The sequence below is a fragment of the Myotis lucifugus genome, unplaced genomic scaffold (genome assembly GCF_000147115.1).
Source record: "Myotis lucifugus unplaced genomic scaffold, Myoluc2.0 scaffold_12, whole genome shotgun sequence".
In the NCBI taxonomy this organism is placed as follows: Eukaryota; Metazoa; Chordata; class Mammalia; order Chiroptera; family Vespertilionidae; genus Myotis; species Myotis lucifugus.
Genome location: NW_005871060.1, coordinates 14,539,607 through 14,566,165, shown reverse-complemented (window position 1 = coordinate 14,566,165; position 26,559 = coordinate 14,539,607). Strand labels below are relative to the sequence as shown.

Sequence of the window (26,559 nt, the reverse complement as noted above, 5' to 3'; positions counted from 1 at the left end):
ACCCAGAGCTGAACAATGCAAAACTCTCACATCGTGAGCTGTACTGCCAAGCGGGTGAAATCAGATTTCAGCTTCAACATTGTTGGTACCTTTAAAATATCACGCCTCACCTCTGGGACTTAGTTTCCTCATCGGGAAACGCTGGAATAAATACCCTCTTTAAACGGTGTCTTGAGCAACAGTGAGATGGCTTCCTGGCGGGAGGAGCACTTCAGTATCCGAGAGAGCCTCCCCTTGCTCTGTACTGTTCATGTCTTCGCTTAATTTTCCCCACAGTGAAACTCTCCCAACCCCTATTCTCTCAGGTCAGGGAAATCTCTCCATTGGAAGATATATGTTCTTTAAAATTACAAAAAAGAAGACAACAATACCAAAAACCCAAACACAAAAAAACAACAACAAAACTAGGAGGTCATAGGGCATGAGCATGCCCCATAGTAGAAGCACTAGCTTGGCCTCGTTGCAGTTGCTAAGGCTACTGAAACCAATGGGGCAAGCAAGTCTCATTGAGTAAGTGAGTAGCCTTAGCCTTCACTCACTAAATGCCACAAAAACCCCCCTGATCCTTATGACAATCGAAGAACACATCCCCTGCCCCATTTCCAAATACCCCTTTTAGAAGTGGCACTGGCTCTGGTTGACAAACCTTTTTAGCATCAAGTTTCACTCTGGTCTTGGACATTTGCTTCTGAAACACGCCACTATATCTTTGCCAGAATCCACAAAGGCCAGGAAATAAACGTCTTTAAATGGAGAGGGTGTGAAAGTATACAGTACTTAGAAGAGTGCATTGCTCATGGTTTCACAGAAAAACTGGGCTTCTTATCTCTATAATTACTAGGGAATCTGAAATTCAAACAAATGTCCTAAGGTCACTCATTAAATAATAGGTTGCCTTGACTCTACAAACAAAAGCCATTAAGAGCCCAGCATCTCAGTGTACTTATAATGTGCAAGATAATGATATTAATATAGTTGCCATTTATTGATTGCTTGCTATGTACCAGCATTTTACAAATCTCCTTTCTCCTTTTCACAACTGTATGGAAGTGATTCTCCCTATCTCCTTACACAGATGAGAAAACTGATGCTTTGGGAAGTGCAGTGGTTTGACCAAGTCCTCATGGTTAAGGAAGGGGCAGAGCTAGGAGTCACACAAAAGTCTACACACTTGAAAAACTCAGTTTCACTGCCTTGGCCAATAGCCATGGTGCTTTCTCATTTGGCCTTACTTTCAAGTAGTAGGAAAAGTAACTGAAATCCCTAACTTACAAACCAGGCTACTGATAGTGACACGGAAAACAATTATTTTGTACTGTGTTCTGCCCGAGATATTATTTTTCATTATTGCTGGGACTACTCTCAGCAGGGTCACCTCATTAGCAGAAGAAAATGGCCCCTGTTGTTCTGTGAGAGATGGAGAAGTGTAAAAACAAACTCTAGAAAGTGATTCTGTTCCCCTTGTGTAAGGGCTGGAACAGTCACCCCCTTCTTGCCTGACTCCCAGCCTCCTAAGTGATGTTTTAGTTCTGTAGTTGCAGAAGTGTTTTGAAAAGGATGGAAAAAGTTTTACAGAGCTGCCTTCCAAATCTCTTTATCAGTGTTCCCATAACGGAGTATTTTGGGGTGTTGAACCGCTGGTGAGTATGCTGAGCACTGCTCTGTTTTAAATGTGCCCATGTAGGAAAATAACAGTTGGTCTAGATTGGTCCTAAATGGTTATGAGGAATAACTATTAGTAAGACTTTTTTTAATTTTATCTTCCAGCAACCTCAAATGCAAACATTTCATCAAATACATATATATAACTATTGATAGACATCTCCCAAGCCATGTGTTGTAGAAACCATCCATAAAATGACGTCACTTTGCTCTCTATGGAGAAACCCAAAGGATCTTTTCAAAATTACATTTGATCACAGGATTTGCACTTCATTTAGAATAAATTCGAAATGCCTTGTCATGAACTACCAGGCCTACATGATCTCTCTGCTGCTCACGCCTCTGAGTGGCCCTTTTTCCTCTCACTCACTGCCCTCTAGCCACTCTATCTTTATGTCAGGACTTTTGCATTTACTGTCCCTCTTCTTGGAACATCGTTCCCTCCTGATCTGTATTTGGCTGATTCTTTCTCGTTGTTCAAGTTTCAGCTCAGACTTCATTTCAACAAAAAAATTGTTCCCTGATTCCCTAACTTTGTCATCCTTTTATATCCATTCACATTGTATTCTTTTGTCTTATTTTTTAAAAGGACTTTTTCAGCATTTGAAATGATCTTATTTATCATTTATTTTCCTCTTTGTTTTTCTGTTACACTAGAATGAGAGCAGGGACTTTTCCCATCTCATTTGTCATTGTATCCCTCTGGCTAATATAGAACCCAGCATATATTAAGGCTCAAGAGAATTTGTTGGATGAATGAATGAGTGAATGAATGAATGGATTCCAGTTCTGTGCCTGCAATGAAATATAAGACTCAAATAAATACCATAAGGCACAAAAATGTTTATTGAGTGGTCCAGATCTCCATAAATGTGGGAAAGTTGAGATTAAAATCAAAATTATAAAAAAAATTTTTATTATTCCCTGGCTAGCCTATCAAAAACAGGGACTCTATTGGGAAGTAGGCATAAAAGCCAAGAAAACCCAGAACGGCTTTACAGGGAGAGATTTCAGCTCATGCTCTGTTTCTCTGGAAGTTGGCTTCTCCCTTTACGATCTCCAGCTCTTCTGTGTACTGAGCAGGCCCTCACGATTCCTATCAAAACGTTCATGGTGAACATCAAATCATACCCAAATGTCCTAGTTTACACTAATTTCCAGGGCCTCTCACCAGCCAAAAACATATCTCTTGGCATCCGTCTTTAACATCATCCCTACCGAAAGGACAACATTAGTGATCTGTTCTCCTCTCCTACCAGTGAACTTGTATTATCTTAAGTCTTTGGGGTTCAGAAATAAATAGCGTTTTCTCTAGTGCCTGTATATGTCCCAGATGTCCTATTATTGAGTTCACAGAATACAAATGGAAAAGGGTTATTACCAGGCAGAAGCTTTTAAAATGAAAATCAAACCTAATACATGGACTCAGACACCTGGAGTAAGGAATATAATATTTATAAAACTGAGTTGGAGGTTGCAATCATTGCTCTAAAGTAAAGCATTAAATATTAATTCAAAGCAAACCTGTCTGTGCTGCAGCAAAGCTCTCTTTCATTAAGGTGGCACTGCATGTTTCTCAGAATTACTTCCCCCAAATAGGTAAATAGCTTGTAAGAACCAAGTGTTCTGCAAACTACCAAAAAACCTACCCGAGGCACGATTTAGAATTAAAGCATTACACACCTTTGATTTTGAACCAATTAATTGTGATTCTTGTAGATCCTCTACATGTCTGCCCTTGGGTATCGCTAGAAAAGTTTAATGCTTCTTATTCATCTCCATTTGATTAATCCAAACGGTGCCAGATCATTTGATTAACTCATGTTGCAGCATATTAAATATTAGAAAACTGCGGGAGCCAGTTATGAGTTGTACTTTTTAAATCTCCATATTTTTTTTATTTCAAAAAGTTCATCTTTCATTTTTTTAAATCTTTTCTACTAATCTTCTACTTCACATTGGTATTTTTATTAATTATTATGACTACTGTTATTTCCTGTTTCCTACCTTGAGATATACTAAAAAGAAAGAAAAATAAGATTGCTAGTTATTTCTGCCTCTACTGTTGAGATGAGGTTTCCATTTTGCCCGATTTACACCATTCCTCTGAAGCCCTGAAATAAATAACCTTGTAACCTCTAGGCCCTATTGATTTTTGAATGATTTCAAATAAAAAGTTTCCAGTTTCCATTGCATTGACAAACTGCCAGTCCCTGGGCGAACCCTATTGGATTCCCATTAAATGGAGGGGGCAGGAAACAACAACCAAAAATTCCAATAAAGGGACTAAGAAATGGAGCAGGGAGAGGTGGTGGAGGCTCAGCTCAGTAAATGGGTACTTAACCTTTGACCAATGACGACAGGTCCCCTTTAGTTCTATTAGACCAAGAGCAAGCTGTTATGATTTAATAAAAAAGAAAAAACTGTTTAGGGCTTTACTGAATATGTCCTGGGAATTAAAGCATATGGCAGGGATAAGGAAAAAAGATTTGCCTTATGCTAATGACCCATGATGTCTGAAATAAATTAGATCCATTAGAGTTATGCTCAATAAAAGAAAGACTTTAAGCACTCCAAAGTTAGTGACTCGAGACCAGTTTTTGCTCTGAAATTCAATCTGCCTACTTATTAATTCTTACTGAGACTCCAGAGCAGGCAGGAGATGCAAAAGCATAGTTCTGCACTGAGCCCGAATTTTAAAGGACCCTGGGATTCGTTTCCTTTTCTTTTAATGAACCATTTTTCATGCTTCTCATTTTGTGTTCCTCATTAATTTGATTTTGTTCCTATTTTTGTGTCATTTTTTTGTTTCTTTTCAAGGTTTCATTTATCCTATTTCAACTGAACAGAGAACCCAGAATGAATATGGATTTTCTTGTAAGTCTGATGCTTGGTTTTTATGTTGCTGAATAATCTTTTAACGTTATCGCCCCCAGTTCAAGTTTACCTTTCCTTAGATCACAGATGTGCACACAGGAAATAGGTGCCTAATATATTCTAACATGAAAAGCAAATTAGATTTTCACCGCGGAAGAGAAGAAAGGGTCATTTCGAGTCTCTGCCCGCTTTCAAATCTATCAGCCTACATCCAAAGCTTGGGCCCAGTAGCTGACAAAACATATCGTAAAAAATGCTGATGTAAATAAAAGGCTGGGTTAAAATGCTAAAAAAGTAAAGGGTTGAGAAAATGCAGATCTATTGAGTTAGAAATCATGAATGTTGAATAAGTAATTGCAGCCTGGTAAAATAAAACATTAAGGATTTCGGTATCATCTTCTGACCAGAGTTCAGAATCCTGCCGCGGGCCTCAGGCAGGACCCGGCAGCAGAGTGAAGTCAGCACTTTGAAAGCAGGGCTCACACAACCATGATTGGGATGCTACTGGTTTTCTGAAAAAATCTGTGCGTATTGACTTGATTGGTAGGAGAGCGGATATTCTGGACACTTGGGGAAAAACAGTGGTTTAAAAATAAAAATAATAATAATCCTTTCACATACAGTGCATTTAAATACAAAACTCTAAAAGAGATATAGTGATTTTTCAACAGACAATTTCTTTGTACTGCCAATGCCTCAAAGAAATCATGTCATGATAGTGTAGGTGGTGCCCTGAGCCACTGGCAATTTGAATGAAGTCACTTCACTGTATAAAGCTTGTCTGTGAGTCTTAGGAGAGAGCAGTGGTTCCTCAACTCTTCGGAGGTCCTGGGACCTACAAATCTGCAATCCCCCCAATGCACGTAGATACAAAATTGAGCATAAAAAGGCTGTTGACCACCTGGAGTACCTGTTTAATCACCTCCTTTACAGTGAGCCTAGAAGCGTCTGTTAACGTTGCTGCAAACTTGTGTGGGTCCCAGAAAACTAAAAATAGATTTAAAGATGTCAATAGGGTTCAAGAAAAGTTTACTTTTGTTTGTTTTATTTATCACCTTTTGCCATTGGATCAAAGCATGTTCTATGCCACCAAGGCAACATGCAATATTTACAGGAATTTTCTTCTCTCTTTACCCAGAAACACCCCCCCCCCTCCATCTGACCACACACTGTGTTGGTCAAATGCTTAATTGCCTTCAGGGCTAGTGTGACCTTTCTGATCACTGAACCAGGCCTTTATCTTACTCGGTACGCCGTAGAGCTGTATTTTATTCCAGTAATGAGTAGCTCAGATGTAATCTCTGACAAGAGACCGTGAGAAGCTCAGGGTTCTCAGAGGTAATACTGAGTCTGGATAAAAGCCCGGAGTTACTGTGGCGACCTCTGCTCCTCAGATCTGGGTCTTCTGAAAGCACACCTTTCAGGTCCAACATGTTTGCTCCTAATATTTGCTTTGCGTAGTTACACCATCCCCACCCACCCACTCATTGATTTAGGGGAAAGTGAGAAGAGTCCTATAGAAAGTTATTTTGTGACTTGGAAGGATTCTAGGAAAGTATTCTGGTTCAGTAAATATACAGATTCAGCACATGCCAAATATTTCTAGCAGAGTGTTTATGTTTTTAGAGAACTATCAGTGAATTCCAGCCACCTTCCAAACGTTCCACCTGAAATTTGCAATAATCTTTTTGTCTCCTATGGGTCAGGAAGGTTTTAGCTCCAGGTTCTTTTGATGCCTTGGAATGAATGATCCGTTATGCTGCCCCATTTAAGACAGATGAGTGGGTGGATAGACGCAGAGTAGGAAAGGGAAAGAAATCAGGGATAATTTTCCACTGAAAGGCCACAGTTGTTTTATATAGCTTTTGGATTAGATTTGAAATTAACCTATAAAAAAAGACAATAAATGTCTGAAAAAATTATAGCAATACGCATGTCTGCTGTGGGAAACTTCCCTAACCAGTGGCCAATGTTTCCTTCTCCCGTCTAGCTGCTCCTGATTCAGATGACATTGCTCTGTATGTTGGCATCGTCATAGCAGTGATTGTTTGCCTGGCCATTTCTGTGGTTGTGGCGCTCTTTGTGTATCGGAAGAATCACCGTGACTTTGAGTCTGATATTATTGACTCTTCGGCACTCAACGGAGGCTTTCAGCCTGTGAACATCAAGGCAGCAAGACAAGGTCAGTTGACATTGAACTTCACATCTACAACTTATGCAAATAAGTAACCTCCCTGTGTGGCTTTAAAATCAGTGCAATATCCAGTTCAGCTAGAACGTAAGCTCCATGAGGATAGGGGTTTGGTCTGTTTTGTTAATTACTGTATTAACTTCATTCACTTATGTTAGAGTTGACAAGGTGCATGGATCTTTTTTTTTTTTAATTCTCTAACATGTTTCTCTGTCATACTTTTTAACTTTTAGTTGAAAAAAAAGTATATGGACTGTTTGATTCTGGAATCCCCTTTTTTCTCTTTGACAGGGCATCTTGTATTGCTATGAGTACAGCGGTCTACAGATGAACCGAAATCCAGTAGAGACAAGGGGGCTAATACCTATAGTCACCTAGTGGCGCTCACTGTCTAGGATTCTCATCTGTTGAAATAGTTAAATACCTTCAGAGCAATGAGTAGGCTTCAAGGCAAAATACAGAATCTGTCTATTTATTTGTAGCCAAACATAAAATGGATCCTCGACATCTAATTGCCCTGTTTTCAGCAAAACTGTAGAGTCCATATCTCCAATATTTGCTGAGTTTCTTTGCATTTGACTCAAAGTGTCAGGGGGAGACTGACTAATGTAAGTTGACTGAATGAAGTATTCAAGTAGATTCCTTTTCTCTTTCAGATCTCCTGGCAGTACCTCCAGACCTCACATCAGCTGCAGCCATGTACAGGGGACCTGTCTATGCCTTACATGATGTCTCGGACAAAATCCCCATGACCAACTCTCCAATTCTGGACCCACTGCCTAACCTGAAAATCAAAGTGTACAACACCTCCGGTGCTGTCACCCCCCAGGACGACCTCTCTGAGTTTGCATCAAAGCTGTCCCCTCAGATGACCCAGTCCTTGTTGGAGAATGAGGCCCTGAACCTGAAGAGTCAGAGCCTGGCAAAGCAGTCTGATCCGTCCTGCACCGCATTTGGCACCTTCAACTCTCTCGGGGGCCACCTTATTGTTCCCAATTCAGGTAATTCCTGAAGGTTTAAAACACAAAGATGGAGCTTTAAAACATATTTTTTTTGTACCAAAATTTTTTTTTGTTTGTTTTTGTGAGGCCTGAAAAGTTCAATGTAGCCTATCTAACCCAACTCTACTTTCAATGTAAATCTACACTCCTTCAGACAAAATCAGCAAAACCATCCATCTTCCTGCAACCAATTCTGGAAACACTTCTTCTATAAATATTATGCTCACAGCTTTCTGCCAAGGTGTCATTTAGAACTGTCATTGACCTTCTTTTAACAGAGCTTCAGAAGGCACATCCAGCTAGAAGCTCTCGCTGTTGTCAACGCACTTTAAAAGGACAAATTAATTAGAAAACATATCAGTTGGTTCAGTTCCAAATCACTAGAGGAAGCAATACTTCAGAACACTAATTTCTAGATGATCAGAGGACATCATAATAGACATCCAATCTTTAGTTATTAACTCTTTATTGCAGTCTTTAGCCTCAAGGTGTTAGAAGATCCTTACTCCTGCTCCTGTATAGCTATCTAGAACCACAGCTTCCGCGTGTGTCCTTTGGTAGTATTATTTAGTTTTCAGTTTTTTATTGAGTCATCTGCTTTGAGAGAATAAGCCTCATAAAGGTCTTAAATTATGAGTTTAAGTTAATGACTAATAGTGTGTTTGTTAAACTTTGGCATTCATTGATCAGTAGTAGTATTAGGTTTGGAACTATGGAGTCATAAGAGGGTTAATGGATTCCTCTGTGAATCAAACTTCTCTCTTTTGGACAAGACTGAGTATTTTGCAAATGCAACATTAAGAAACAATTTGTTTTTCATGTAACATAAGAAAAGCATGTAATGTGTCAGCAGCCATACAGCCGATAGACAGAACCAATTGGTCTTCAGGGTCTGAATATGAACGTGTCTTTGATTCTTCCTCTAATTCAGTCCCCCATTTCAATGCCTTGGTAATTTTGCACCCCATACCTTTAAAAGTATATTTTAAGAAATTTAAATAGTTGATGAAATATTATTTTTCCATACATTTAACATAGTTGGGATAATACATTATATGAAATGCTTTCTTTACCTTTTTCTCATTAAGTTTTATGCTCTTGTATGTGCATTAGAAACCATTATTTTAAATATATTTTAATAGTCTATCAACTGGATAGGAAAACATATACTTTATAGCTCTTCATTGTTTAAACATTATATTATTCACAAGACAATGGTTTTTTAAATCATACTCACTGAAGTCTACCTTTCCTTCCCATTTCTACACCTGATACTTTTTCACAGATTAATTATTATAAAGGCTTCTCAAGTGGAAAGGAGGGAACTAGCATATGTCCAATACTTTCTATGTACTAAGCAAAGGTGATTTACATACACTGTTTTATTTAATAGCGTAACAATAGTTACCTAAAGTATGTCAGGCCTTCTTCCTGTTATTGTACATCCATCATTTTATTTCATCCCCATAACACATACACAGGTACATTTTACTGTTCCCATTGGAAAAAAGAACAATACTGAGGCATGGTAGCCTGATGTGTGGTCTGCCTGCTTCCCCTCTGTGCCTCAATAGACCATTCACTACACCAGGGTGACACTGCACGTCCCACAGCGGCACAGCTCCCACGCTACTCACCTTCTCAGGAAAGCCAGGCCTCAACATTTTCAACCTGTTTTACAAAGGCCTGAATACCTACTTCTCCTTAATTCTCCACTCTTTATTCTTGAAACTTTCTAGGCAAGTTTTCATACTGTCCTACGCTCATTTGGCATATTCCATTTCCTTGCTAGTTAAATTATAAGCTTTTCAAAGATAAGAACCCTATCTTTTACTTCTTGGCATTCACAACAATGCCAAAACACTGTACTCACAATGGTGCTCCATAAATTTTTAGTGAGTTGGAATAAGCTGCCTTTATTGGAATGAAATCATGAAGCTGAGTACCTTCAAGTTGCTGCCCACCCTGAATTCCTCTTTGAGGTGATGCTGCAGCGGTGCAGGCCAGTGGTTCTTGCAGTGTGATCCACAGGCAACAATCCTGGCATCACCTGGCAACTTGTTACAGCTGCAAACGTGTATATAGTTTTGTTAGAACTGGCAAATCTGAAACTCTGGGGTAGGATCCAGTAATCCATGTTTTAGCAAGTCTTCCATGTGATTCTGATGCAAGTTCAAGTTGCAAGCCATTGCTATAGGACAGTTAACTAGAACAGAGGTCAATCCAATGTCCTACAAAATGGCACTAATTCACAACTAAGTAAAAGCCTGCTTGATGGGTTGTGAGTACAACTAGTAGGTTCTGTTCACTTTCTGGACTTATGTATGATGAAAGGAGTTCTTCATCCATTATTATTCTGTCCCAGAATAACACTGATGCTAACCAGATACTTCAGAAATATATGTTTTTTATATTGCCGAAGTTAGTATTTCCCTGACTTTGAATCCTGCGGGGATTTTTCTTTTAATTAGAAACAATTCATCATTACAGCTGTTTGAAATTTTAAGAGCAGTTGTTGGTCTTCCCCTCCTTTTACAAGGAAAATGACACTGGAATCATCTGGCTATTCCTTAAATAAAATAAGAGTTTTAAAAATTAGATCATGCATTTAATTCTACAACAGTTCAGAGGGAGCTGTGGTAACAAATGAGGCCAATAAGGAAAGAAAGCTAGGCAGCCATGAATATCTGCATGTCTTTAGAGAAAAAGTAGGCTTATGGCTACATGGCCACAAAATCTCACTCCCTTTCCCTTGCTTCAAAGGCATTTGAAGTTTCCCTTTGTTTCAATACGTCTTGTGTAACTTCTCCTCTCCTCTTTTGCTCTTCAGGAGTAAGCTTACTGATTCCTGCTGGGGCCATTCCCCAAGGGAGAGTCTACGAAATGTATGTGACTGTACACAGGAAAGAAACTATGAGGTAAATATGTTTTTTCTTTCGGGTGCACTTGACTTTATCAATCATGTCTGAGTTGAAAGAGAATTGTACAATAGACATAATAAACCCAAAACATTGTGTCTTGAGTGCCCTGCTTCTGGCATGCCCTTGTCTCCCAAGATGTATAAATGTGAATGTTTACTGCTCTTTATCTTTGAAGCTGCAGACACTTTTGAGGATCTTGAGAATGGGCAGAAGACCAGAGATCTCTTCCCAAGTAGACTTGTGGCCATATTAGCTGTAAAAATGGCCATAAACATGATCCAGAGAGACATGACCCATAGGTTGATCAGAGACGCATGGGTAGACACAGAGACATCAGGTTCATGTGGCCTGGCTCAAGAATCCAACCTTTTCCCATCATTGAATTAAAGGTCACAAAGAATTAGACAAACTCAAGCCTGTGACTACAACCCCACTTCAGCCTCGTTCTCTCTTCTCACCTGTAGATTCTTCTTTTTGTGACTCTTTCTAACTTAAGTATTATCAACCTCCTTCTTACGTTTACCTCCTATGAATTCTGTGCTGGGCCTTTCTAAATGGAGCTAGGGTTGATTAAAACTAGAATGAACCAAAAGGTTCCATTTTGAATGTGTCATAATCATAAAGTTGCAGCTATTTTAAGTGAAAATAGAAAGAGGTGTTTAGAAGTCCTAAATTCAATTTTCAGTCTGGCCTCTAACGAATTCTGGTATTTCTTGCTTAGTTCCCACCTAAAGTGCATACATCCAATAGTGCTTTAGAGGCCTGATGATGTATGCTTCCAGAGTACATACATCTTAAAATAAAAGATGTTGTTGAAATAATGATCCTTCCATGTAATTTCTGCTGTTTTTCCCAAGGGGAAAGGCATCAACTCTTTAGTCCTGAGCTCCGAATACAAAGCATTAGTGACAAATGTGGAATTGGGTTATCATTATAACACATTATACCTTTCTTCTTCCCCTCTGTCATCCTCAGAAAAACATCCATTTTTAGTCGTCTTCTTCTTCAGTAGCCGGAAAGCTCTTTTATCATGCTCGCGGGTGGAGATACTGATATTTATAATCTGTAGGACCCAGAACATTTTTCCCCAGGTGGTGTGCTTTCACCTACATAAACACTAGCCTCAGAAAATAATAAAATTCCTTGAGCATTATTCATGCCTTAAATTTGAGCAACAGAAAATCACTAAAAGACGTATATTTACTCACATCAAATATTCATTTTTTTCATTCTCCAATGCAAAGTAACATTCATGGGCCCTCCGAGGCCTTCTCTTGCAGCAGCAGAAATGAAGGTTAGCAAACTCCAAGATCCCTTTGTTGCTTTGTTTTTCTCCTTTCTCGTGTTCAGAGTCAAGGTTAGTGCCATCTCTCAAGGCCATGCCAACACGGATATTTTGTTTAAACAAAAATGAGTACTGGCTGGTACTTTATCCCAAGGAGCATGGAGGTATTCACGGGCTCTTATTTTCCATCTGGTCAGCATTATCTTTAGCTGAAGATCAAGCCAGAGGAGGCCCGCTGAAGCTGAAAGACGTGTGCTCTCACCTGCCGCCCACGGTTTCCCTTCCCATAGTTTAGTCGGCATCTGACCAGGATAATTGTACCTTTTAGATGAAAGAGAGAGAACACAGAAAATTGATAAAGTGACAAACTTCTGCTTTTAGGTTCCTCTGCCTTTGACTTTAAAGAAAAGGAAACAAAATCCCTCCTTGCCATGCCTACCACCTGAAGTTACATGCAGAGGGGATTATTCTATTGAATTTGGTTCACATCAAAGAAGCTCTGTTTGTCAAAATGAAGCCAGAGAAACCTCAAGATCTAAAAAAAAAAATAGGCACCACAGACCATGAGACAAGGAACAAACACAAAAAGATAACTGTCTCCAATAAATGAGAAAGTTCCTCTCTTTCTGTTGTGAATCAGACGGGTTTGCTCTTGTAAAAACACAATGACAAGAATGTGTTTTATGATATAAAACATAGCTACCATTTATTCAGCATACTTTTTTAAAAAATATGTTTTTATTGGTTTCAGAGAGAGGGAGGGAGATAGAAACATCAACGATGAGAGAGATTCATTGATTGACTGCCTCCTGCACACCCCCTACTGGGGATCAAGCCTGCAGCCTAGTCATGTGCCTGAACAGGAATCACACCGTGACCTCCTGGTTCATGGGTTGATGCTCAACCACTGAGCCACACCAGCCAGGCTATTCAGCATCCTTCTAATTTCATTTATTCCTCCCTACTACTCTGCAAGTTGTGATGAGCTCCACTTAAAAGAGGGAAAATCTAAGCTCGGGGAACTGAAGTCACGTAACCAAGGTTTCACAGTTAAGGGTTGAGAGAAAGCAGGATTCACACCTGGGTTATCTCACCACAAAGCTCTCGGCTCGGTCTCACATGCCATCAGGCCTCCATCTCACCAGTACAAAAGCCACACCTCAGCCTCCTTATTCTAGTGTGCGCTGGACCAGTTTCTTCCTATTGCTCATGAAAGCCCCTTCTATCCCCACATGATGTGAGAGACAACTTCTTGCAGAGGAGACTCTGAGCACATTAGGAGATATGAATGTTTCTTTAAGGCATTAATGGGAAATTTGGATTATTTTTCTCCATTTTCCTTCTTTCTCATTTCCTTTATTGCATGCAGAACTGGGTGTTTTTCTAGCTGGATCCCATCTAGCTGGTCATCTGCTGCTGTGAACTGTCTAAAGGGAAGCCTGAACTTAATTGCATGCGGCATAGAGAATGTGATGAGAGGGGCCTTATCATTACCGAATAGGCTCTAAGCACGGAATGGCACATGAGCAGCCTAAATGAGCAGCAGAGATGGGACACGCTGTCTCTGACCAAAAGGGAGCAGAGCTGCAAGGCTGTGTCCGGAACTCTACCTCCCTTGCCTTACGGGTCTCTGAAGGGGCTGCAAAGCCTCTTTCTCCCCCCGTGGATACAATTTCCACAATTAAATGGCACTCACATGGGCCTTTTGCCTTGTTTCCAGTAGCAGCTTAAAAAAATGAGCCTCAGACGGAAATTTTACCCATTGTCATCGCTTATCGAACAACAATTTGAATTGAAGATATGAACATTACTTTTCCCTTTCTTTGTATTTTCTACTTGCTTAGCAGGTTTCTCAAAATACTAAAAAAAAAATCTGTTTAGACATTTCAACTATAAAAGTAAATAGAACTTTTTAAATAAACTATAGAGGAGGCCATGGAAAGGTTTTGAGTAACCAAGTGATACAGGAATAGCAAGGCTTTTTAAAGATTATCTGGCAAATGGTGTGTGAGATGAATTAGTAAAGGGAACAGAAAGACACCTCGGAAGGCTGGGTGCCTGATTAGGCTGTGGAAATACTCTAGGTGTGAGGGGAGAGGGGACAGAGCCAAGATCAAGTCTGGAGAATAGAAAATGAAGTATATTTCAGAAGAAAAGGTATTTCACAACTGGTTAGAAGTGATGCAAAACACAAAGAATACAGACTGAGGTACCAAGCCTTAGGCACTGTGAGAATTGTGAGAGCAATGAGAGAGGTCAGAAGCAGCAACTGGTTCGAGCAAAGGACAATTTCTGAGTTAAATGGGCGCAGGGTGTGTGAGTGCGGGGATCTGGGATTCCTGCTAGAGATGCAGATGGCAAGTCACCAGTGAGTGGATCCTCCCAGGGGAAAGATGCAGAAGCAGAAAGAAGAAGAGAACTGGGGAACAAACTCTGGGAAATATTCCTATTTACAGTTTGGGTTTGATGAGTGACACTCAATAGAACATGAAAGGATAAGGCGGATAAAGAATTTGCATCGGTCATGGTCCTTAGCACATAGTGGCCCCTCAAATTAATGTTTTAAATGCAAGAATGAATGTTTGTGTCATAGGGGGGGGGAATCAAATGTAAAGAGAGTTCCAAGATGGAGGAAATGGTTGAAAAAGGTGTTGTTAAAATTAAAATATAAAGAAAGAATAATAATTTAAAAACTATTAAATTTGTCAACTAGAGGACATTGATGGTCTTTAGGTACTTTTTTAAAGGATGAAATCCCAGTAGGAAGAGTTTAAGGTGCAAGTTAGTGGTGAAGCAATTAAAACTATCTATGTATATAAAAGGCTAATATGTAAAGTATCCCCTCAGGAGTTTGACCATCGCTCGCTATGATATGCACTGACCACCAGGGGGCAGCGTGGAACGAAGGAAGGCCCTGGCCCAGCAGCCAGAAGGCCCTGATCAGCCCTGATCACTGGCCAGGCCTAGGGACCCTACCCATGTACAAATTTCATGCACCGGGCCTCTCGTCATAAATATTTACTGAATATAAATAATAATGTGTTTGGATAGTGAGCCAAAAATCTCTTATGTAGGTAATTATATAGAAGGAAGTTTACATTCATTTTAACACGCAGTTTGGAACTTTGTAAACAGTTCACATTATTATTTCTCAGTGGAACCCAAGGTATTCTCCTTTTAAGTAGTGCCCTAAATTCTCCCTTTGAAGGAACAACTAAAGGTACAGGAGGAAGGGAGACGAGTCCAGGTATACTTAAGTCTTATTCTCTTACTATTCTCTGCAGTGTGTATTTATTGAAATCCTACTTATAAAGAAATGATTCAAGGTGATTTATAAAAACTGTCTTTTCAATGGGAGAAAAAAATGTTTAATAAGTGGATGAAAAAATAAAATTTAAAAAGATAAGATAAAGTCAGATAAGAGTTAAAATATAAAATGTTCCCAGCATATTTCTGATAACAGGTCTAGGTCTTAGATTTACTATTTCGAAGTTTTCCAGAAGGGGACGTAGTAAGTTATAAGATCCATGTGTCCATGAGGAAAAAAAATGTTCCTGGGAGAAGCTCAATGTCTGTGGTTTCTCCTAAAGGAGACATTTTATTAATACAAAGAACAACATCCTTATAATAGACACAGCAATGAGTTTCATAGGGCTGCTTCTGTTAGTGCCCCTCAATGTAAGTGGATGGTATAAGGTCCAAGTATAAACAAAGTGAAATAATTACACAAGGATTTAGTAATTCAGTCCAGGGCACGACACTTAGCTGTTCTTTCTTAATCTGGGGATAGATTTAGGTTAGGGAATTAGTGACACTCCCTTTAGAATAACTTGCATCAATATTTAAAAAAAAATTTTTTGTTGTTGTTAATTCTCACCTGAGGGAGAAGGAGAGACAGAGAGAGAGAAACATCGATGTGACAGACACATATAGATTGGTTGCCTCCTGTAAGGCCCAGACCAGGGACAGGGATCAAGCCTGCAACCGAGATACGTGCCCTTGATCGGAATCAAACCTGGGACCCTTCAATCCACAGGCTGACATTCTATGCACTGAGCCAAACCAGATAGGGCTATAATTTTTTTTTCCTCAATTGAGTTTTGATAGCAAGTGAGTTAGATATTCCCTGTCAGATACCTAGAGTTTAAATATTTCAAGTTGCCAGTTACATGTGAAACCGCTTTAAAAGGCAGCTGAGCCTAGGGTTGGTTGTCATCCTGGAGGACCTGACAAAAGACATGCCTGTTACTAGAAGGCATCTTGGCTCCACACAGAGGTGGACGGAGACAGCTTCGTTTCAATAAGCAAACAGGCAAACAGATTTCTCAACCTGCTCTAGCAAACAGGCAAACAAATTTCTCAAGGCCCTAAACCCAGATGAGCAACCCCAAATACACCATTATGAGAAGGAAACCAAACGATTCTGTTTGCATTCTAGCTTTGCCTGTGACTAGTGCAGCCTTAGGCAGGTGTGTTAATATCTCCGGGTTTCCGTTTCCTCTTCTGGAAAAAGAGGTAACGTAAATCCTTATCCTAACCACCTGTGCCATGAGCAGCAAATGCAATTGCTCTTGTGAAAGTTTTGTAACTGATGCACTTCTGTGTAAGAGATGGTCCCCTCACTGATCACAGCAGGCAAATATGGGAAAAGCCCTCTGACGGGAGATGGAAACTCCTGTCTGACAGCTTTGTGCTGGAGGCCTCAGAACCCGGCCAGCGTTCACCATGATATTGTCGTTATTGGACTTTGAAAAGCCTGTGAAAGTTTAATCGGTGCTCATTACTGAAATTCTACTTAATTGCTGCTTCTGCGGCTAATTTTTGCTTTGTGTTCATTTCCACATCATCTGCAATGAATATTTACTCAATTTTTGCTTAAATAGCTTACATAACACGAGATATAAACCCTTCTCTGCAAACACGTGAATCAGACCTGTTTATATTTATTTTCTACTATTTCTGTGTAATGGATTTTAATATCATCTCTTTATATAAATAAAGAAGATGTAAATTTAAACACTCTGACCTTTGGTAAATCTTAACGGTTGGTCCCTAAGTCGCTCCTATAAGTGCTTGCAAATGTTTCCAATTTCAGCACTGCTTTCATCTTGAAAACACAAAAAAAGATTTCTATTATTATTCCTTCTTTGTTTTTCATTCCCTGCTATGAATTTCACTTCACCACTTCCCTATTCATTACATTCTTGCACCTCACTGAGTTAATAAATTCTTTTGACACCTACTGCCCCTTCCTTTTCTTGCGATCCATCCCCTAAGGATGGCGCCCATCAATATTGCATGCCAGGGGTATGCTTGGGGAGAGCAGGTCTGACAGCTCCCTGGGCCAGCAGGGAGTCTTCTCCCTTCTGTCCCTGCTCAGTGATGAGAAGAACCCCTCCTCCTTCCGCCTCAAGCACCTGCTGCTAACAGCAGACTGAGGGACAGATGTTTCCAATCCTCAATCGTATTGCAAGGACCACTCGAAATGGTTTCCACTTTAGTTTCCTTCCTTAAAAGTTTAATGCTCCATCCACACATACAACAGTATGGTGATTACCAGAGGGAAAGAGGGTTTGTGAGAGGTAGAAGGGGATATGGGGGGGGCGGGGGGGATAAATGGTGACAAAAGGAAACTTGACTTGGGGTGGTGAACACACAACACAATATAGAGACGATGTATTATAGAACTGTACATCTGAAACCTATATAATTTTATTAACCAATATCACCCCAATAAATTCAATTTTAAAATTAAATTACATAAAATATATTTTTAGAAAAGTTTAATGCTCAAGGTATCATTGCAACTAAAAGGTAAGAGTAGTGCTTAGGAAAATGCAATCATTGCTTCCCCATCTCCACTGTCTCTGGTAGGAAAAGTTGAATTTCAAAAAGCTCAGGGCAGAGAGTGTAATATTAACTATGACACAATAAAAGCAAAGCTTCACTCATGATCTAAGAGAATGCATTTCAGATTGGAAGGAAGGAGGGAAAACTAGGTTAAGAGGAAATGAAAATGAAGGGGCAAAGGGGATAGTAATGAATTCTTAAGCTGCCAATAACCTTAAAGTCCAAATATAAGTACATTTCCAAGTACTTTGATAACTTTAGATTTAATAAAACTGTGTTGTTATGCAGTGAGAATGGAGATGATATTAAAAGACGAAAAGGAGTCAAAAACTGTTTTGATTTCCTAAATGGAAGAGGGGAAAGCCATAGGTTGTCGAGATGCTAGTAAAATTTTAGAATGAGAGAGGAAGCAGTGACAGCCGAGTTTTATTAAGGGAAAAATATGCCAAGTTTTAATTGAGTTCTCAGAACTTATAAAAATAATTGTCAAGAACCAAGGAATCTCTAAGATTTAACATTATTTGTGAGCTACCAAGTAGACTGCCAGTTAGACGCTGACACATGGCACAAGAATCCTAGTCAGAGACAAAGTACAGTTCATTACTCACAAGGACAGCGCTCTCCAGAGTATTCTCATTGCTGTGCCAGTTTCCTGAGCCCAGGTTCTGCAGGAGTGATGCAAAGAGAGATAAACAACACCGACACATCCGGTGGTTGCCTCTCAGGGAAAGGACTCCTGGGCCTAGGGAACCTGAGACTTTTATCATGAGAAGTAGGCATGTCTACCATTTACTCCAGAGCTAAGCACTGTCTTATCTTCCAAGGTGTGTGCTATGCAACTGCTTTGCGAAGATAGGAATGTGCAAAACACATGAGCGCTCCATGGAGAATTTTCTTCCATCGGTGTTAAAAAAAAATAGTAACAATTGCTATCACTCATTGAGTGTTAAATGAGGCCATAGAGATAAGTTAACTTCTAGATTATGTAGTATTTAATATATGAACCACAAGTAAAGATGAGAAAAATCCATGTGAAGTGCCCATAGCCATTATAAAGGAATTTGATATGTCCCTGCAATATCCACATGAACGAAATGGAAAGAGGTGAACGAGACCATGTACATTTTAATGGGTTTATATTTGGCTGAACTAAAGAACTCGGAGTATTGATGTCAGACAGGAGAGACACTGCAAGTGGTGCCCTTGGAAAGGTCTCTGTCTCTTGCCCTATTCTTGTATTACAATGTTATCAGTGATTGGAGTGAGAACATAAGTGGCAGGCATATCAGATTTATGGAGGGTAAAAGACTGGATGAGACAGCCAATATTTGGAGGAAAGACATAGCATTAAGAAACAGATGTCCTGAAATTTTGTCTGAAACTACTAAGGAGAAATTAAATCGCTAAATATAAATTTCTGTACATAGTTTCAAAAGCCATCATCATTGCAAACACATAACTATAGAGACTTAGCCTAAAAGCCTCCCTTGTTAGAAATACATAGATTGGTTAGTTTAACAAATTACCCAACCTTCTTGGGGCTTTATTGCCTCATTTTATACAGAAGATGTTTAACCATATTATATCCATCTTCCCATCTAACTCAAGCATGCTAAAAATATTTATAAGTAATTACTTGATTAAGAATAACCCAAGGCAATGATTTTGTGAGGTATTGATAAAACTACATATTCCAAAACCCAGAAAATAGTAGTCCCCTTGTACTGCCTACTTGAGCATTACATTCATTCCAACATGACCCACTTTAGTGAAGATATTGAAACATGGATAGACATCTATATGAAAGTGAAGATAGAAATATAGGGAGAGAGCGGGAAACCATGATTTTCTAGCTGAAGTTTAAAACATTAAGGAATTGAGAGAATGTTTGCTCTGAAATACAGAAGACTTTTTAGAGACATGGTAACAATCTCTAAATATTTGAAAGGCTTTCATGCCACAGTAGAAAGAAATCAGGTCAAGGATTTATTGAGAAGTGTCAGGAAGGGAGATTGTGTTCATTCTAAATAAGAATGTGTTGTATATGTAAGTTGGTAATAGATGAAATGAGCCTCAGCAGTCGTGGACTACAATTTTTGATGTGTCAAAGCACTAACCAGCACTGGCCAGGTAGTTCAGTTGGTTGTAGTGTCATCCTGATGCACCAGGGTTGTGGGTTCGATCTCTAGTTGGGGTGTATACAGGAAGCAACCAATAGGTGCATGGATGGGTAGAGTAGCAGATGGATGTTTCTCTCTCTCTCTCTCTCTCTCTCTCTCTCTCTCCCTCCCTCCCTCCCTCCACCCCTCCCTCCCTCCCTCCCTCTCTTTCTCTAAAATCAATGGATGAAAAAAATTTGAAAAACTAAAAACCACATGTCAGCATATTATAGAGAGGCTCCTGCTTTGGACAAAAGATGGTACTTATTGATCTCAAGGGCCCCTCCTCCTCTAAAATTATATGAGTCAATGATTCCTTAAGCCACATTACCTGACAGAGTAATACTGAGAACTGGTGTTGAGAAGACATTGATTGGTCTTAGTCCCAGCGATAGCGCTGTTAGTTGTGAGACTTTGGGCAATCCACTCAACATCTGGGGACTACATCTTCACATGCCAACTGGTAACTTGGGTTCATTTATCCATTTGTTTGTTGATTACAATCTTGTCGGAGAAAAGATTTAAGGCAATTAAAAAGAGAGATGTGAAATAAAGATTTTGGTTCTTTAAGGGTTTATTTTTTCCATTTAGGCTCTCATAATATGAAGTATACAAGGAGAGAGATTTCATTTTAAATTACTGTAGAAATACAATTCTATAGTCTGTCTGGTCACTTTTGAAAGAATGAATTTACTGTACTAACTTGAATTATTCCCAAAAATCATTTGGAGGAAGTTTAGCTCTAGGGTGTCCTTGTTTTTAAGTGATATTTTTGAAGTATTTTTTCAAGTTAGGTCCCCAAAACACAAAAGTACTTAAAACCCTGTGAGACCAATGGCAAGTGTTACCAGAAAGCATGGTTACGTAACCTCATAAGTACTGTTTCTTCTCATTCCATCCTGAAATTATCTGTACATGAATTTCAAAGGAAGTCACCAAAGGCAGACCTGTATCTGAGGGAAGGGGATCAAAGGGATGCTGGCAGACCCACTGTTATCATAAAGACCTCCAGTCTGGCAAGATCAAAGTCTCAGTATAAAGAGCATGTCTTCCAATTTGGTTCTGCCTTAACTCCCATTCCCCCCACCCCAACCCCCTAAAAAAACTCCAAAAAAAACTGTTCAATTTTAGATCTGAAATCTCAGAGTACATACACATAAATGCTATGGAAATGTCACTGGTGCTGTTCTCTGCTCTCCTAGGCCACCCATGGAAGACACCCAGACACTCCTGACCCCTGTGGTGAGCTGTGGGCCTCCAGGAGCCCTGCTGACCCGCCCAGTCATCCTCACTATGCATCACTGCGCAGATCCCAACACCGAGGACTGGAAGATACAGCTCAAGAACCAGGCAGCACAGGGGCAGTGGGAGGTGAGCTGCTGTTGGGATAAAGATGGAATTCAGGAGCAGTCCATGCAGATAAGCGGGACCAAGCATGGGAAGGCTTTTATTTTTCAAAGAAAACATGGATGGAATTTTATCTTACACTCAAAATGAAAGAGAGAGAAAGTGGAGGAAGGGGATAAAGAGAGGGAGAAGGCGGGAGAGAGGCAGGAAGGGGGAAAGACAGATAGACTGTTTATTGAATGCTTTATCTGTTGACTGGTAGACACAGAAAATTATGGTCAAGCATGAGCTAGCTCATAGGGAAAGTGCCCTTAGGAATCTTACACATTTTGGAATATGCATACTATACTATTCAGGAAGGGAAATTTCTTTATATACACTTTGATTACAAAGTCAGTGTTTATGAACATACAGTTCATTTTCAAAATGGGAAAGAATCTCCAGAAATGAATAAATTATTTTTAATCAATGCCTGTTTTCAAACCGATGACCGTTCTGGTCCAGGCACTGTTGATAATGCGAAGCAATGGAATCACAAACATCAAGCATCATTTTGTTCCATATTTGTGTGTCCTCCATTCATCAGCGGTTGCCGGTTTTATACCGTAAACTTTATCTTTTATGTGTCCCCATAAAAAAATCTAGTGCATAAATTTTCTTTGTTCAAAGCTTAGTCTGGCTTCACCCATTATTTAAATCAGTTAACCCTGAAAAAGAGTGAAAATTAAGTGAGTTATCAGCTGTTAAAATGTGTAGACATTTTGGGGGGGTACTTTGTGTCCCCAGAAATGTATACACACTTTGAATAATTATAAAGGTAGTATTTGAACTTCAACTACATTTTCAAACTTCCAGTAGCGTTTTAAGATATGCTTCCTCTGTTCAAAGCTTAGTCTGGCTAAAAAGAAAAAAACATCAATTGAGCTATCAACTATTAAAGTGCGTATACATGTTTTGGTGAATATATATAAATTTTAAATTTACAGGTCAAGAAACATTGCACCTGGCTCAGACAGTGTTAGGCTCTTACAGAAACAGTCTTCTGAGCTCCACTAGAACGAAGCACACCTGTGGCATCTTGTCTCTTTGTGGCTGTTGCCACCCTAAGTGCTTGAGGACAGTGCCTTAAGAAAATCCTGTTCTTGACATCAGAACCCTTCAGTTAGCACCTGCAGTTAAGTGCCGGAGGATTTGTTATGTTTCCCATGAAGGTTTTAGATCTAATACCTTTTTGAACGTTTGTATATTTTCATTATTATCCCTTGAATAAACAGTGTTGTTTATATGGAAAATAGCCAACTAAAAATTACATTTTAGATTATTCTCAGGAAAACACATTTCAGGAATGTTTTTATCAAAAACATAACAATTTTTTAAAATTGAATACTTTTAAAAAGCTACCCTGTATTTTTGTGTAATCATTACAAAGACAAGTATCCAATCTATATGTTACGTATTTTGTGATTACATATCATATTTTTCTTTTAGGAAAGAAACATTTGAACAAACTATACATAATATTTTAGGAAAAAGTCATATTGGACTTAGAACAGCAGCAGGGCATCCCTGGATTAACTGGAATTTCCTTCTATGGACATGTTCTTTCAGCCACTTGAGGGGATCACTCCTTGTTAGAGGACCTCCAGTCCAAGATTGAAGTGTAGGAATATCCTCTATGTTAAGACCAGACTTAACCAAATCTAACTTTAATTTAATTAAGCTTTAAATAATTTATCTCAAAAACATTCCAAAGTATTAGTTCAAATTGCACAATTAGTGCCCCAAATTGCACAATTCTCTACACAATTACACTATGTCTGGGTAATGTGAATAATAATAATTTGAGTAATAATAATAATAACATCAATACTAATAAAAGAAAGATGTGAAGAGAAGAGGACAGTCCTTATGCAAACACTTATATTTGGGACAGGGACAGGGACATCTATATTCTTGACCATATCCTCCAGGAGGCTTTCTGTAACATGCCGTTAGTAGATGATGCCCAAGCTGGTGTTCACCCTGCTAGAGAAAGCAGCTGCTTTCCAGGTGTCCTTTCGGGCGGGAATAAACCTGGAGATGCTGAGCTTTTCCCATTCAGGTTGAACTTCATCTTCGGGTACAGGTTCAGTTGAAGAAACAATTTCATGGATGCTATGAAAAGACCTGGAGCTCAGATGACGTTGCAAGGCCTAACTAAAAAACAGCCACCTCAGGGGGCTACTTCTTTCATATCTTTGTCCAGCCCCAGGGACTCAATTTATGTTGAAACATGCCTTCATTTTTTGGACAAATAACCATTTGCTCACCATCAGCCAGGCCCACTGAGACACAGTGGGAAGCAAAGTAGATATAATTCCTGCCTCTGTGGAGATGAAGTAGCCTAATGCAGAGGGTGAGCTATACCTGCACATGTATTTTATTTCTCCCACGTGAAATTTTCTTTTAAGTTTGAATTAATGAAAAGGACGATTTCACATAAAAATCTAAACTTCCAGTTTCTCTTGAAAAATTAAAGGCTGTATGCTCAGTAGCCCTAAGTTTATGCAAAGCTACAAAGGGCTGAAGCCAAGTGGAGACTCAGCTCTTTAGACTGTGCTCTGCTTTGCCACAGTCTCCACCACTCCTTATTGTCTTCCTATTACCTTGATGCTTTGGGAAGCATGTGGAACTGTGACCCTTGGTTTATGGATTCTATGCTTGCTCTTTCAGATAATTTCTGTTGCCTGTGTCATTTGGATAAATTTAAAACTGTATGACCCAGTGGTTGAGTGTCAACCTATGAATCAGGAAGTCACGGTTAGATTCCCGGTCAGGGCACATACCTAGATTTCAGGCTCGATCCCCAGTAGGGGGCATATAATAGACAGCCAATCAATGATTCTCTCTCATCATTAATGTTTCTAGCCCTCTGTCCCACTCCCTTCCTCTCTCTGAAATCAATAAAAACATATTTTTTAAAAACTGATTGAGTTAGTAACTATTTTCACAAAATTCATCACTTCCACTTATTTTTATTTCTTGCTAAATATTTTCAACATCTAAGGAAAGATTATTTAAAGGCTTACATGAAAAATAACACAGAAAATTGTCTTAAAGGCATGGAGTTGGCCATACTGTACTTTCTGTAGAGTCCAGCTGGCCAAATTATTGAGGAAAAATAGTTGTTTTGCTTTAGAAAGTAATTGGCAGGTGAGTTTGGAAGAACATGGTAGAATGATATTGCATGATTCCTTAAGTTTTCTAATTATTTTCAAACCCTAGATTTTTAGGAAAAAGAAAAAAAAAATGACTGCTATAATTGCATTGAAATAAAATAGTACTTTTAGTCTCAAAAATATTTTGGAGATTAAAACATTGAATTCTCATAAACACATAATAAATACAGCTACACTGAAAAAAAAGATAATTCATGAATTTGCTTTGGAATTTGATGTAGAGTCTCAGATCAAAACATGCTAAATGAATGGCATCTAAACAAAGAATATAAGCAGTAAAGGCAAGGGAAGTAAGGGCGATAACAAAGACAGATGGAAATAGAGGGATAATAAAGCCTGGGAAAGAAAAAAAAGAGTAGGGAAATTCATAAGCAAATTCAGGAGAAGAGGGCCTACGGCCTCTACCACCATTGGTCGGCATCAGGGTCCTCGGTGCTCAGCCAGGATCCCTTCCCTCTTGTCCCACAGGATGTGGTGGTGGTGGGAGAGGAAAACTTCACCACCCCTTGCTACATTCAGCTGGATGCAGAAGCCTGCCACCTCCTCACAGAGAACCTCAGCACCTACACCCTGGTTGGGCAGTCCATCACCAAAGGGGCCGCCAAGCGCCTGAAGCTGGCCATCTTCGGGCCACTCTGCTGCTCCTCTCTAGAGTACAGCGTCCGAGTCTACTGTCTGGATGACACCCAAGATGCCCTGAAGGTAAGTGGCTCCTGCCTGACCTGCCCTCTTCACCTTCACCCCAAAGGTTGGCTGCGCACACCTAGAGTAAGTGTGTGTGTGTATGTGTGTGCGTGCGCGCGCACCCCAGTGTGTGGACACAAGTGTTCGGCCTCAAAAGGTGCAATTTTTTTTAAAAAATGAGACATTTCTCTAAGACCAGGCTGATAAATGAGCTGTTTCCACTACACTGATCCCTCCCAAGGGCTACTTTTGTTTACCTTCCTTGATTTTCTTTAATGAAAAATTAAGAAGGGAGAATTTGGCAAGGAGACTTGTGGCTGGTAAATAATCTGCCTCCATGTTTATCTCAGCTGTGTTCTTCCTATAAAAGGAATTGGCATAATTGCTCACACTGTATGTTCCTCTTGTGTGCTACTGCATTTATATGCTTTCCCATTCTTTTTATGAGGACTGCAAGGGAGAGGGTTAGCATTTGACAACAGGCTGCTGCTTTGCAGAATAAATAAGCTTAGTACCTGGTGCCATTATGCCATTCATTTGATCCCATTTGAAGCTGTAAGGGACATAGTAAGTGCCTTTGGAGAAGTTACAATCTAAAAGGAGGAATAAAGGAAGCATGCCAAGGACTAGGAGACAAGTCAGAGTGTGATAAAGACCACAGATGAATGCAAAGTTCTGTGGAAGTTCAAGAGAGGGAGGCAACATATTATTTTAAGGAAATAGGAGAAGCTAACATTTTATATTGGCCCTAAAGAAAATATGGTTTGACCAGCAATAATGGGGAAAAAACTATAAGATTTCTAGGTGAAGGGGACAGCATGAAGAAACGGAGGGGACACTGAATACAGACTCTATGGGTGCATAGTAGAATGACAGACGGGAGTTTTATTGGGTGAACCTTGACTGCCAGCTAGAGGAGTTGAGATTCAGTTTCTTCAGTTAATGGGATTCACTGGAGAAATTTAAACAGAAGAAAGACATGATTGGAAATAGATGTTAAAATCTTAGTCTGATGTCAGTGGAAAGACAGAGTCAAGTTAAGAAGAAAAGCATGGAAGACCTGGGGTGATGACAGAGGCATGAGAAGAGGATAGGTGTGGAAGGTCCTGTTCAAGTAGCTCTTGCAGGACCTGCTAACGAACACCGAATGCGTGGAGCAAGCCTGCCTCCAGTCACAATAGCAAACCCAGGTGGTCGGTAGCAGCTCGGGGTGTGATATGGTGCCTTTGCTTTGGGTGTATTGAATTCAAAATAGGAATTAGATATCAGGACAAAAATGCCCACGGCATAGAAATATGGGTGTGGCTCTCTGAACAGAGTAAATCCTGAGATAGAGACTCAGGAACCAACTGTATATTGATAGT

General features: G+C 39.6%; 1 protein-coding gene across 2 annotated transcripts in view; it reads left to right on the top strand.

Moving 5' to 3' along the window:
- The window catches only part of UNC5C (unc-5 netrin receptor C), a 364,439-nt gene that overhangs the window by 313,322 nt on the left and 24,558 nt on the right, over window positions 1-26,559 (top strand). Inside the window, exons 8-13 of one of the 2 annotated variants that reach the window (XM_006084637.3) lie at window positions 4,483-4,539; window positions 6,530-6,721; window positions 7,387-7,731; window positions 10,562-10,649; window positions 21,149-21,317; window positions 24,980-25,213. In XM_006084637.3, the coding sequence (XP_006084699.1) occupies window positions 4,483-4,539; window positions 6,530-6,721; window positions 7,387-7,731; window positions 10,562-10,649; window positions 21,149-21,317; window positions 24,980-25,213 (1,085 nt within the window). The remainder of the gene's footprint in view (window positions 1-4,482; window positions 4,540-6,529; window positions 6,722-7,386; window positions 7,732-10,561; window positions 10,650-21,148; window positions 21,318-24,979; window positions 25,214-26,559) is intronic. The other variant, XM_006084638.3, reaches the window with a different exon arrangement.